The sequence below is a fragment of the Mytilus trossulus genome, chromosome 10, assembly GCF_036588685.1.
Source record: "Mytilus trossulus isolate FHL-02 chromosome 10, PNRI_Mtr1.1.1.hap1, whole genome shotgun sequence".
Classification (NCBI taxonomy): domain Eukaryota; kingdom Metazoa; phylum Mollusca; class Bivalvia; order Mytilida; family Mytilidae; genus Mytilus; species Mytilus trossulus.
Genome location: NC_086382.1, coordinates 41027866 through 41042437, shown reverse-complemented (window position 1 = coordinate 41042437; position 14572 = coordinate 41027866). Strand labels below are relative to the sequence as shown.

Genomic DNA, 14572 nt, shown 5'->3' with positions numbered 1-14572 from the left:
CAGAGCGCTAATACCGTCATTTTCTTCTTGCGGGAATATATTTTGTTTCAGTATCTGCCGAGCAATTCATTATATAGCGCTTACAGTTATTGGAAATTTTTTATTTGATACTCTACTTACCTTTATCATACCGCCACCTAGTGACAAACATACTCTACATCTCTGCATATGGCGTTCTACACGATGGCATTATGTGACTAATATTATTAAATACTTGTTTGAAAGGAATTTTTTTAAACTTTCAAATGGTTTTATAAATTACCCTCTCAGAGTTATTTCAAATGATCAGAAAGTGTCATCTAACAATCTGCATATATTGTTAAATTTGATTCCATTTTTTTCTTTCGTTGAGTGTGTATCTTGTTTTTTTTATCTATTATTTGTCTGTTTGTCTTTTTTCTTTTCTAAGCCATGGCGTTGTCAGTTTATTTTCCGATTTTTCTGTTTGAATGTCTGTCTGGTATCTTTCGACCCTGTTTTGATGAAGTTTACTAATTATATGTGATTCGCACGTTGTTAGTGATCAAGTTGTTAAGAACATATCTTCCTAGAATTCATTGAAATTCAAATGTTTAAACGCGTTGTGTTGCACTGATAGCAGTTAAATCAGTATTACATAACTGTAAATATGTGTAACAAATAATCTTTTTGTTTTAATTTTAACATTTTCAGTGATGTATATCGTTATATCGTTCACTTGTGTTAACGATTTATCGTATCAGCATAAAATCATATTGACTTCTAAAGTACACTTGATGTCTGCGACTTTTTGATGTAAGTAAAACATATATGTCATCTTTAAACGAAATATTTGTCTACTTGCCAAAGTTGAGCAGTGATACGTAATTAGGGGTCAGACTAAGAATGTGTTATAATGATGAAAACATATTGTAATTCTGTCTGTGTGTCCTTAACCACAAATGCTTCAAGATTAATTGTATCGAGACACACTTAATATGTCCTTACGACCTCTTTTTACTACTAATTATGTTAAAAGCAACAAACCTCACACAAATTGAACATTTTATTTTAAGCATTAATCAAGACGTTTGATGATCATTTAAGAAAATCAACATTAAAAAGAGATGTGAGTCCTTATTGCTAAGCCTGTATCAGCCTGTATCAGCTGCGGGTTTTGTGACATTAAAGAAGAACTTGTCGTCAATTAAATAGCAGACATTTGTCACTATCAGAAACTTTTTGCCATTTTCGATAAGCTCACTCGGACAAGGTTCATACTTAGGCTTACATTTGATATTTTACAACACCAATGGGAAGAAATCCGATATTTCTTTACAAAGCAAAAGTAAGCAATTGATTTTCGTAAACTGTTTTCTTCTTGATCTACGATTTTACAAATGTAATACTAATTTTTTGTCTGCTGTATGTTATATTGGTATTGAAGTTGAGTACTTATTTTGAACTGATTGTTCACACATCGTTGTCAATATAAATAGTATTTGAGCGAATATCATACAGGTGAGAGGTTTAGCTGCTATAAAACCAGGTTTAATCCACCATTTCTACATAAGAAAATACCTCTACCAAGTCAGGAATGTGACAGTTGTTATCCATTCGTTTGGAATGTTTAACCTTTTGATTCTGCCATTTGATAAGGGATTTTTTATTTTGAATTTTCCTCAGAGCTCAGTATTTTTGTGATTCTACTTTTAAAATTGTACATACTTAACCAAGTACACACTCTGAATTGTCAAACAATAAAAAAATTATATAAATTAGATAAAATCCTAATTTTAAGTTTATAAATATAGGCTTTTACGTTTCGACTGAGGGGATGCATATTTGTTTTACGTAATTATTCGAATATTCGCGAAATGAGGAAATTCGTAAGGAATTCTGTAATATTAATTGAACTACAATTATCGGTTCTAAATAACGCCTTTAAGGTAGCACTCCACAGTTAGAAAATAAAATTAAAAATGAGCCACAAAATGTTTTATCATCTCCTATTCCTGGATTTCTAATACATTAACCTAACTGTTTGTGTTGTACATGTGCATATGTATGTAATCAGTATCTTCCATAGATTTGATTTTCAAAAGTGAAAAGGGTGAAAATGAATTCCTTTTATGTGTATCCATGGCAACATTCTGTATTTATTTCCCATAAAATATTGCAAAAAAGGGGGTAAACATGTCACATTTCACCCAAAAATTTGGATCAAACTAGAATTTCAATGCCTTTGAGTGATACCTTTTCAGAAACTGTTTCCCTTAATCTTCCTAATGATCAAATAAAAATTGGGTGTCTTTCGCCTCATTTTTTCGTAAAATCCAATCACAAAGTTCGTGCGATAAAAAGTTGGAAAAAAAATTGCAATAATTGCCGGACCAGTGTATGGGAGGGACATGCAAATACGGACTGTCATACAGAAAACAGCCTATATTACATACATAACATAACATTGATGTTCATATAAACCCAATACAAAGGTTATTTTAATACTCAGCTATCCAAAAATGAATTTAATTGCACACTAGCTCTCATATTTGAAAAATTCACAGGGGCCAAAATGCGAAACTACACATTTAACTGGGGAGTGCTCCCTAAATATTACAAGTCTTGGAAACTATGTGATTTACACGACCAACAATCTCTAAAAACACAAAACTTTTAAATTACAGATTTTCGCGAAACCTTATGAAATCTTATAGTAGTACTATACAATCCCTACATGTACTATCCGGCGGTGCTGGCGTAAACTATTTGTTTTAACAACATGTAATTCAGAAGACTTGCATGCTTTATACCTTGCATACAGATGCAAGAATTTGTATAGTACTATATAAATTCTTGCATGCAATAGGTGTAAATTATTCGTTATCTGTGATGAATGTTTACACAGTTTTGGCTGTCAGATGTCTTCTTATTGTCACATAAACCTATTATGTCTATTTGGGTCACTGGCCCAAATGTGTGTACCAAGTCAGGAATATAACAGTTGGTTTTTTTTCACTCGTTGCAATGGTTTAAACGTTTGCTTTTGTTAGTTTTCTGGAATCTCCTTTTTCCATTACCTTGGAGTTTGGTACATTTATATAAAAAAATATATATATATAAAATGTTGTCAGGAAGATGGCCATTGTTATATTATTGTTCGTTTCTGTGTGTGTTGCATTTTAATGTGGTGTCGTTTGTTTTCTCTTATTTTTGAGATATTAAGATAAGACGTGGCACGGTACTTGTTTATCCCAAATTCATGTATTTGGTTTAGATGTTATATTTGTTATTCTCGTGGGATTTTGTCTGACGTTTGGTCCGTTTCTGTGTGTGTTGCGTTTCGGTGTTGTGTCGTTGACTTGTTCTCCTCTTATATTTAATGCGTTTCCCTCGGTTTTTGGTTAGTTACCCCGATTTTGTATTTTGTCGATGGATTTATGAGTTTTGAACAGCGGTATACTACTGTTGCCTTTACTTGACTTTTAGTAACAACATTCGGTTAACCAGTCAATCAATTGCTATTTTTTTTTCAAATTGAAAACAATGTGCCTTATCCAGCTGATAACTGCGAAATCAGCACAGGGTTCAACATATAAGCGTTTTTTTTCCTAATTTGTCACATATTGAAAAGAAAAAAGCTGTGCGCCACTTGATTTCTAAATTTGGAGTGTATAAAGTTGAAGTAGTAGGTTGTAAGAAAGATTATATAGTTCATTAAACAAACGTTTGTTTTTATTAAACGTGAAATAATTATAGTGTTTTGTTACCTTGACCTTTAATTGCTCTTCATAAATATGGCTTTATGAACAAATTACCGATACATGTACACCTACGGGATTTATATCTAATCAGATATGTACAATGCTGAATTTTTTGTTTGAGTTATCTCCTCGTTGAATACTAGTATCATGTGAAGAAGAGTTCATATTTTTCTTAATTTAACTTATTTTTTCATGTTTAAAATCCTGAAGCCTAAAACAAATATTTTAGTCTAATATACCGACTGCATAAACGATTCTTACTACGAGACAGATGTTCCAAAGGAAGGCAACCCTTGGAAGAAAAAACCTATATAAATATATGATTATTGCGAGAGAAGAAAGTAATACTTTCACAGTGTCTTATGTTAGTAAAGGCCAGATTCCTGGTACAATGTTAATCAACTTTCATAGAAATAAAATGAACGGTTCCATAATTTAAAGGGTAGTATCGATATATATCCGTATAGTACTGTAATGTTGTAGTAAGGAAATGTAATTCTTTTTATAATTAATTATTCCGGCATTAAAATCGTGAGTGACAACATGAAGCAATCAAACCACAGGCGCTTAGATATACGATTCATATAAATGTTATACTTAGCACTAATATGATTGCTTTACCTGACTCTTACCTTGTTTTGGAGATATGTTTTGTATTTCAGTGTTCCTGTTGTCCCTTTGTTTTTCCTTTTTCAGTTGATATGTCTTTCTCGGTTTTAGTTTGTATCTCGGATTTGTTTGTCTCGATAAATTGATGAATTTTTAACACCCGTATATTACTGTTGCTTTTATTAATCAGAGTGGATAAATTCATAAAAAAAAAATAAGAGAAATTCGTTTGATGTGTTTGGACTTTTGATTTTGCCTTTTGATTTTTGATTTTCCTTTTTGAATTTTCCTCGGAGTTTAGTATTTTTGTGTTTTTACTTTTAAATGTAATTTGCAAAACATAAAAAAACGTATTCAAATATTGCAAACAATCCCCTATGAATCAAAACGACATAAAAAAAAGACAAAAAGCAGTGAATCTGGATGAAAATTAACCACTAAAAACACTTTATTCATTGTGCTTATTGGACGTTACCCTTTCAAATTTTTGACTGAGTTGATTTGATTTGAGTATTATCGGAATAAAACATGCTCTTTAAGTTTTATTTTCAAAAATTAGGTCAATAAGTACAGATTACTATTTGCACGACCTTTTGACAGTTGGTATATATCCAAAAGCCCCAATAGACAATGTAGGTCATAACTTTAAATGACCAAGTGAACATAGGATTCGATCATATACAAACAAACTTGACCCCAAACATCACGTTCTCATTTTAAATGAAAAAGAGATACTTCGTTCATGTGAATTTTGACGCATGTTGCCCCTGCGTGGTTATATCAGTTACTGCAATTATCTGTTGCTCAGGCATTGACCATTCACATTTCGCGATGGAAGTTTTTTTTTTAAATCAATCATTTGCTTCCTAATTGTCGTGAAATAACTCAATGAATTTGTTTCAGAAGGGAAGCAAAACAAATGTTTGCTTTTGTTGAAAAAAAGACAAACATTGTTTTTTTACAAACTGTTGTTGAAATAAGAATTAACTGTTTTGTTTAAAGTTGAATTCAAGAAGGATGAAACATGATAATCAGAGGTATTACCTGACTGGACATTATTCTGTTGATGAAGTTTCTAATGCATGCTGAGTTAAAAAAAAAAATAACCAGTAAACATTAAGGAGACTTAATTTGAAGGTCATTTACACAAAAAGTATTTCGTCATTAGAACGCGAATTATTATAAATTGATGAGCACATTTGAGCAAGTCTTTATATGGTTAGACCCTAAAAGATACAGATGCGCTAAGCACCAAAATTGCCCAAAATATAAAAGCTTTATTAAACATAACTTTCATGTCCCCGTCAATAGATCGAAATTTCACAAAACAGTTTAATAGTATGAGTTTTCCTGTTATTGCCGATTTTTTTTTAATTTGTTACCCGGATTTGTTTTCTCTCAACCAATAAATGACCTTTGAACAGCGGTATTCTACTGTTACCTTTATTTAAACCTATCAAAAGTTCATTTATCAGCAAATTCCTCAATGGCTTTAGATTTTTAGATTTAATTTCATTTCTATTTATAAGTGTTATTCTACCTGTTCGTGGTGAAATTCATTTAGAACTTTCTAACTTATCATGCTTATATACTCGAAACAGATGTTACAGTTGCAATCAATAAACATCATTATCACTTTTATGATCTACTGAATATATTGGAATGAGTACCGAGTACCATCTTAAATGAATAAGGAAACAAATCGTTGTTTTTTTTCTTTCATTTATTCATTTTTTTTGCCTATCCAAATTCATTCATATTTCGTAGACAAAATTATATCTCTGGCATACTAACCTAGACATGTCACGTGATTGACATTGAATTCCATAATGTTTATAAACAAAGTCAGATGACTTGCTTAACCAATCACATAGCAAAGCTTTACGCACACCTACCTTTCGCCATGTGATTTTTACTATAATACTACGTCCTTTACAAATCCAATACATTAGTAAATAGCGTTTAAAGTAAGACGTTTATAGTTATTATTATATAAAATATTAAAAACAAAGACTGTTTTACATAGTTTACATCATAGAATACAAAATGAATCCGATATTTCTCGATTGGGCATGTACATTGCTATTAGGAATTATAACGTTTACTCTAACTTATGTTTATTTAGACTCACGAAAGACCAGAGCTCTTTTACCTCCAGGACCACGAGCTCTGCCGTTACTAGGAAACATTATTCAGCTATTTGGCAAGGACTTACATATTGCCTTGACCGATTTGAGTAAAACGTATGGAGATTTAGTATGGTTAAAACTTGGAGGAGAGAGTGTTATTGTTATAAACACAATGAATGCAGTTGTAAAGAGTTTTGTCAGACAAGGAAGAGTGTTCTCAGGCCGCCCAAGGACAAGAAAAACTGTTGAAGTAATGTTGGGTGAAGGACATGATATTTGTATGAACGATGTTGGTCCAGAACTTAAATTTCATAGAAAAATCGTCCACCACTTTCTTGCTTCTCAGACGAAACAAGGAAAAGACAAACTAACAAACATTTTACATCAGGAAGCTGGTAGTTTCCATCAGACTCTTGAAGAATTATGTAAATCAGGGAAGCCATTTGATCCGAAGTTTGACGTCGCCAGAGTTGTTGCCAACGTCTTGTGTCAATGTATACTCAACAAAAGATTTGCGAAAGTAGACGAGGAATTCCATACACAACTCCGAATTATACAGGATATTGTTGACAATATAGAAAGTTTTAATATTGTTGATATGATACCTTGGTTAGAGGTAAGTCAATTTATTCTTGTATTTATTTGTTTGTTTGATTGTTTTGTTTTTAGTACACTACCACAATATATGATATATAACATTTTATTTAGTTAAGGATATTTTCTCTCTCTCTCTCTCTCTCTCTCTCTCTCTCTCTCTCTCTCTCTCTCTCTCTCTCTTCGAGTTCAAATATAATAGTTCTTTAAAGGGTACTGTTGTGCCAAAAAAGGGAGAAAAAAAACAATAACTGAATATAAACATCTTCCTATATCTATTAAATATAAATCTACTTTAAGCTTGTAGTAGTTTAAAGAGTACTGTTTCGCAATAAAAAAAATCGCTAAAAAAAATCAATAACTTATTAAATATAAATCTACTATAAGCTTCGTAAATAAGTTTCGTAACATTTCAGAAAATATGTAGTTGGTTGTGAAATTGTCTTGTACTTTTAAGAAACGCATCATTATTTAAAATATATATCAGCATGTGCAAACAAAACTTTAAACATTCTCACCGACTTTTAAACGGTTAAAACTATTTTGATATGCTGCCAAGTAAATATATCTTCAGACAAAACGTTGCATTTCGATTTCACTTAACCCCATTGTACTGTAGTGCAAACTTCAGCAATGACAAAAAAATGTAATTGTATGTACAATCCCTTTGAATGGGGATGAGATACTATTTTTATCATATTTCAGTAATCTAATACAGCCCATCCGATTGAATGAACTACATACCTTTATTCGCGGCGGGAAAGTCATTCATAAAAACGAGATAGGGGATATTTAAATTTGTGAAAAGTATAGCCTTGAATATATATTTTTATTTGCATAACCATTCCTCAAATGTTTAACTGAGTGGGGTAGATGTTCCATGTTTATTTGTAGATTAATTTAGGTATTTCCAAATCTAGAGCACTAATATCTTTCTTTCTAATGAAATATCGCTGTCATCGATATTACGAAGGAATTTGGTATCCTTCCAAAGTGTAACAACATTGCTTTGAAATATGAGTTTACTATCATCATGAAACACTTTAAAATTGAAAAAAAACTTCATTTTTGAAATATTTGCTGAAATGATTTGCAAATTACAATTTGTCGAATATTTCAACTTATCTTATCTATCTGTTAAAAAACATCAAACTTTAAATTAATGTGTTCTTTCCTAAAACTATAAATTCATCTTTGTATGTTTTGTTTTGAAACCATTTTTTATATTGTAATGGGAACGTACATGTTATCTTAATGACTTGGGAATATATTTTCTAAATCCTACCATTTTTTATATTCATTTACCGTATAAAACGGTGGGGATTTTTTTCTCAATATTTAAAGGTTTATTCTACGTTTTCGATAAATATATTTGTTTTATGAATCATATTCTAATATCGTTTTCCATAAATAACTTTTTTTATGAATATATCTGAAGATCCAACTGGCATCACCCCCTTTCCTCTTCACACAACTAGGAAGTTTTATCCACACCGCATCACCCTTCCTCTACGGTGCAACTAAATTTCATTCATACGCAGGGGGTCATTATACTGTAAACTATTCTAAATGTCCTGAATCACCACGGGTCAGTCAAACCTAGATATTAATCATTGTCAAATCACGCATATTTGTAAACAATGTGACAAATAGCCGGGGCAAATGCCAGGTTATGAACTTAATCTTCGGATGTATACGGTAAACAATCTAAAGGATCAAAGTCCACATGTAAACCTCCATCAGTTTAAGCTTCAGTTCCGGTGCACCCGAGTTCACTCCTGGCTTTCAGTGAGTTCGCATGTTGCTCAATCTAAATATGAAAAGGAGATGACTGCGTTTTCCTTGATATTTATTAGTTGTTACTTTTCTTCCCATTTTTTTGTGTCTTGGTTCTTTTTGTCTTCCCTTTTTTTGTCTTTTTCTGTAATTTTTCGACGGATTTCAAGACATTGGCAACTGCTCTGACATCAAATAAATTTACTTAGAATAGACTTGAATAATAACTGGTTCTCTTCTCTGTCTGTTAAATTTAGAAATTGTTACGTTTACTTAAATAATAAGACAACGAAATCCCATAATTTGGATTCTTCATATTTTATTATTATTATATTTATTTTTTTATTTGTTATCATTTTAACTTTTATATCTTTCTGTTCTAGTTTTAATTGATTTAAATCAATTTTTTTTTTCTTCAGCATTTCCCTATTCCAAGTTGGAAACGGTTCAAGAAAAGTCTTGCAAAAAAAGATGACTGGATGGCTAACGTCTTAAAAGAACACAGGGTAAGGGATTACATGTTTATATCATTTTTTAACTGGAAATAATTAATATATTGTACAAAGTTGAACACTATTTCTTTTGACTTTTGTTGTTGTTTGATTTGTATGGTGCGCAAAAATAGGAAAATATAAGTATATTTTAAATGTTGATATCAATAATTGTCTCTTTTTAATACTTCGTGAATTAGATTTATTTTAGTATTGAATACAGAAATTAGAAGAAGTGAACAACCATTAACTGCAAAGGGGTTTTGTTTTTTTCTAATTGAGAAAAAAAATTCACGAACATTTTAATTTTGGTTTTCGACGCTATCAATCAAATTGTTTTTTTTCTCAAAATTTAACACTATAAGTTATGGAAAAAATCTGGATAAAGAATATATTTTTTGTTGTCTGCTTAACTAGAATATATTAATTTATAAATTAGGAAAAAATCATAACTTAACCCCTCCCCCCTTTTTTGAAGTTAGATGGCCGTTCCCTTAGTCCAGGGATATTGTCCTGGTCTCTCCGATTATGGCGTATCTTTATATTATGTGCTTTAATACTATATATTTTTAATTTAGGAAACTATTACTGAAGGTGTTAGCCGAGATCTTGTAGACACTATGTTATTTTTACAAATGGAAGCAACGGCAACAAACAACACGGTAGACTTAAAGCGCCTGTCAGATTGTAATATTGGTCATATAGTGTATGAACTTTTTGGAGGAGGGATAGAATCTACAACAATGTCGATACTGTGGTTCATGATCTACATGATACGTCATCCAGAGGTAAATAATTGTTTTAACTTTATCTATCTATGTAATCTATGTCGTGCAATAACAAGCGCCCGCATTTAGGACCAATATCCCTTTACTTTTGGAACTTGGAGTCCGGAGTCGGCTCAGTTCAGCTTCAAACCATTACTCAAAGGAACACAGATCTAATTACTATAGTATGCGACGCCTAGATCCCAAAGATAAAATTAGGAATTAGCCCGAAACCGAGAGCGCGGGTTATTCTCCAAATAAAAAAAACTTGTACGAGTGGAGGGCGGTGCAATATGATAGTAAATGAGCTAAAGCGTTGACAATTTGAGTAAATGGAGCTGTGTAAAGAGTTATTTAAAAGTTAACAGATCTTTGGTTAGACTGAAGAAAATTAAATTTTGAGAGAAAGAATGAGAATGCATTAAGGATCAAAATAACAAAATCTGCCTACATATTTTTATTGTTTATGTATTTCGCAGTTGTAAATTTACTTTTATTCAAAGACAATATGCATCCTTTTTATTTTCTCTACATTTTGCGTACTTTTTGTGGATTGGCCAATACAAATGTATAAAACATGTTTCTACTTTTTACAGTGGCAAGACCGTATATATCAGGAACTTAAATCAAAGACCGATGAGTCCGGCATCCCCTCTCCATTTGATAGAGGGAGTTATCCTATACTGGAGGCTTGTATCAAAGAAGTATTAAGAATTGCCTGTGTTTTGCCTGTAGGATTTCCACATCGGACTATGTCTGATACAACGTGAGTATTAATCGCATTTATTTTAAAATTGTATTAAGTATGTCTAGTACATAAAAGGTAATCGTTTTGTATATAATCAGCAATCACTGGTGATATCGATATAAGTTGGAATGACATAGAAGGTTACGGTTGCAAATGGAAAGTCATCTCAAGTTGCAAAGCTCAGTTACAAAGTTTTCTTCAAACCCCTATTTATAAACAGTATATATATTAATGTCATATAAGGCGTAAGGACCAATTAGAGTTGGCTACATGATGACTTTTTTCCTTATTGAAAAAGTCATATAATATTAGATATATGTATCAATTGATCAGTGGGTGTGCGAAGAACAAGCTGTCCTTAAACCCTTGAGCAACGCAATAGATATAAAAAAAAATTGTGTATAAGGTTTCCACCTTAAAAAAGTAGGGTTGTTAGGCAGGTGGGTAGAATTATTGTTTTTCGATTTTCAATTTTCATACCCTGCGTTTATTAAGAGATATGACAATTTTGTCACGATTCATTATTAAAAGTGCCAATATCATTTCGGGTAGGCGTTTTATTGCATGAAAATAGTAGATAGGGAAACCTTAAACACAATAAGTTTTATTTTATTCTATCCTAAGTAGGTTAAATAGTTATATTTATGACTATATGGTATTAAAGTCGTCCCAGACAACTTGAAATATATCTGATTTAAGCTTTAAATAGATTATATGGATAAACTATTAGGGTAAATGTTTGCTTAATTTAGAATTGAAAGTTTAAAGATAGTCAATTTGCTCTATTTAAAGCATCGAAAAATGTACTGGTCTGTTAATCTTTTCTCATTTAGATCACTTATAAATAGGTCATACAATGAAACATATTAAACATTTTCCACTTCAAAACCCTGTTTAAAATTAAATTATGTTGGTATTTGTGACTGTATATAGATACGTCGGTTTTTAGGAATTTAGGTTGCTTAAAAATGTGCTATGCAAAATTCCTGAAAAACGAACTTACAGTTGTCTATTTAAGTTTTTGGTGATACAATTTCCAATGAATTAAAACAAAAGAAATCAAGGGGTAATCAAAGAAAGATAAACCAAATCACCATGGCCAAATGAAAAAAAAGACGAGTAGACAAACAGGTCCACGAGAACTTAAGAATGATTGAGCGACACAAAATCTGACAATAATCGGATTATTATTCAAGTTATGTAATCTGTAATTTATGTTTTCAGTCCACATATGAAAATAAAGACTGAAAAATACGAACTTTAACGATTCATGTGGTTGATTCGAGTTTGCCTTGTTCATTTATTCTGTGATTTTATGTTATAATAAGATAAGACCACAAAAAAATAAAGTTTGAGTATCCCACATAGTAACCAGAAGTGATACAAGTTCGTTTCACTAATGTATATGTTTTGTTCTTTTAATTGTTTTTAATGATGTTTTGTAGACTTTTGTTTTTGGATTTCTGTATGTCTGTATATAACTGGGCATTATTCAATAAACTAATGTTTTTCAATTTGTGTTTTCAGACTAGACGGTTACCACATCCCTAAAGATACAATGGTCATTATGAATATTTGGGGAATACATCACGATGAACAATCATGGAAGGATCCATACGTATTTAATCCAGGTTAGTTGAATTTAATTTTGTTGATGCTTTATGTACGTATTTTAAAAATAGGTGGTATGGCGGTAGGCAAAAATTAGATATGTTAAGATTTGTAAAAACATATACAACATTGATGACAAAAAATCATTATTCTGTGTGGTTTACTAAAATGTTCTTTACCGAAAAAATCCCATAATTATAATGTATGAATTTGTGGTCTAAACGCGATGGTATTGTTAGTCCGTTTTGAAAACATCAAAGCCTATATGTTATCATTTTGTACTTGTTTGTCCGTTTTGTCAGAGTAGGTCACATGTTTGTGCTGTTTTCCAAGGCTAGTAGGTTTTAAGATTAATGTACATCAAAAGAAAAATGATAACGAAATTGATTAAATGTGTCACATGTTGGTCACAATTACGTTACACTTCATAATATTTAAACGTGGGCTGCTATTTGTTTTGGTGATAAAACAAATTCGCAAACAAATTGTGGTCGGAAAACCAGGTTCCACAATAAATAAAAGATAAAGATACGAAAATATTTGCTTAACACAAAATGACCTTTTTACACCTTAAAATTCATTTCATCTTCTTCTTTCAGAGAGATTCCTACATCACAATCCAAGTGAACGATACAGCTATCTTCCGTTTGGAATTGGTAATCGAGTTTGCCTTGGTTCAGTTATAGCAAAAATGGAAGTATTTCTTTTCTGCGGATGTTTGTTATCCAAGTACTCTATAAAATGTCCAGAAAACGAACCACTTCCTGACACTAAAGGACTTTCTGGTCTGACAATGCGTCCACTTCCTTTTAAAATTATCTTAGAGGAGCGGTAGTGAACAAAACGACAATTTCATCGGTTCCGTCCAATTTACAATGCAAAAAACTCAATCATACAGTTTTTTTTAAAGTGCAATATATTTTGTGTTCAATGTTGTGATAGTAAAAAAGTGTGTGTATGTGTGCAGTGGCGGATCCAGGATAAGTTGTAAAGGGCGTACGCTATTATTATTTTTATTTAAATCTCTTAATTGTTTCTCACGATTTATGTGATTTTTTAGCATACGATCGTTCAAATTTCGACTCGCTCATTTGGGCAGTGTCTATTACATTTTCTAGAATTATGCCCCCTTTTTTTCAAAAATCCTGGATCCGCCCCTGGTGTGTGTAATGCTAGATGCCTTGGTGGGCTTGGTATACACTGTGATATTATGATTATAAACCATTTCCATTTATTCACATTCTGTTGTCGACTTTCATATTTAAGCGAAAATGTGTTTGCCAATTTTTGCGAGAATGAGAGAGTTAGATTAAAAAAGAAAGACGGCTTACGTTTATATGTACGTTGTATATTACTGAGTATTTATTCTAAATATAGAGATTGTGTATCATTATAATTTCTCTAGTGAGATGCATTTGTTAAAATTAAGCTGCACAACGAGATATTTTATCAACTTTATTTGTATTTATAGACAAATATATGTATTTGTTATTATATTTATTGTTTTTATTTAAAATTTATTGTTGATAAATAAACTGACCTTGAAAAATGTCGTCCTCTTGATTCTTTAATAAGGGAACGATCATTTAACTTCAAAGGAGAGTTATGCCCCACTCTTGAATTTAAATGGTTGCTCCCTTACGATTGAGATAGAGCTGAATTGTCACATAACAATTTTTCTGAAAGTTTTTCAATCCTCACAAAAAATTAACAGTATTATATACTTTTAACCAATTTCGTCATATTTCTAAATATATAATAAAATTCTTAATTCCTAATAGCATGAATAGGCTACAGCTTCAATTTGGATTTATATTTATAAAAAAGAAGATGTGGTATGTTTGTCAATGAGACAACCGTCCAAAATGACACAGAAATTAACACCTATAGGTCTCCGTACGGCCTTCAACAATGAGCAAAACCCATTCCGCATAGTCAGCTATAATATGTTTATGCACATTAAACATAAAACACAATAAAAGCAAAGGAACAGAGCTTTTACTGCTGTTATTCATCTCAAAGTCACAGTTAGACCTGTACACGGTACGAAAAAAATATTCTCACCGCACTGCAAGTTTTAGATGACCCCTAGTCTCAGCTTAAGCGGAATTCTTTGCAAAACTTA

At 31.5% G+C, this 14572-nt stretch overlaps 1 protein-coding gene across 1 annotated transcript; it reads left to right on the top strand.

Moving 5' to 3' along the window:
- Positions 1–6294: 6294 nt before the first annotated feature.
- LOC134687353 (steroid 17-alpha-hydroxylase/17,20 lyase-like) lies at positions 6295–13999 on the top strand. Its single transcript, XM_063547575.1, has 6 exons — positions 6295–7076; positions 9250–9336; positions 9900–10109; positions 10685–10854; positions 12364–12467; positions 13047–13999. Exons 1-6 carry the CDS (start codon positions 6378–6380, stop codon positions 13280–13282), a joined length of 1506 nt encoding a protein of 501 aa, XP_063403645.1. The 5' UTR covers positions 6295–6377; the 3' UTR covers positions 13283–13999.
- Positions 14000–14572: the final 573 nt, after the last annotated feature.

Bases quoted from the DNA above. Each gene is read 5' to 3' on its own strand.
- LOC134687353 (XM_063547575.1), top strand. From the start codon at position 6,378: ATGAATCCGATATTTCTCGATTGGGCATGTACATTGCTATTAGGAATT. The intron at 7,077-9,249 runs GTAAGTCAATTT...TTTTTTCTTCAG, and splicing joins ATATGATACCTTGGTTAGAG to CATTTCCCTATTCCAAGTTG. The intron at 10,110-10,684 runs GTAAATAATTGT...TACTTTTTACAG, and splicing joins ACATGATACGTCATCCAGAG to TGGCAAGACCGTATATATCA.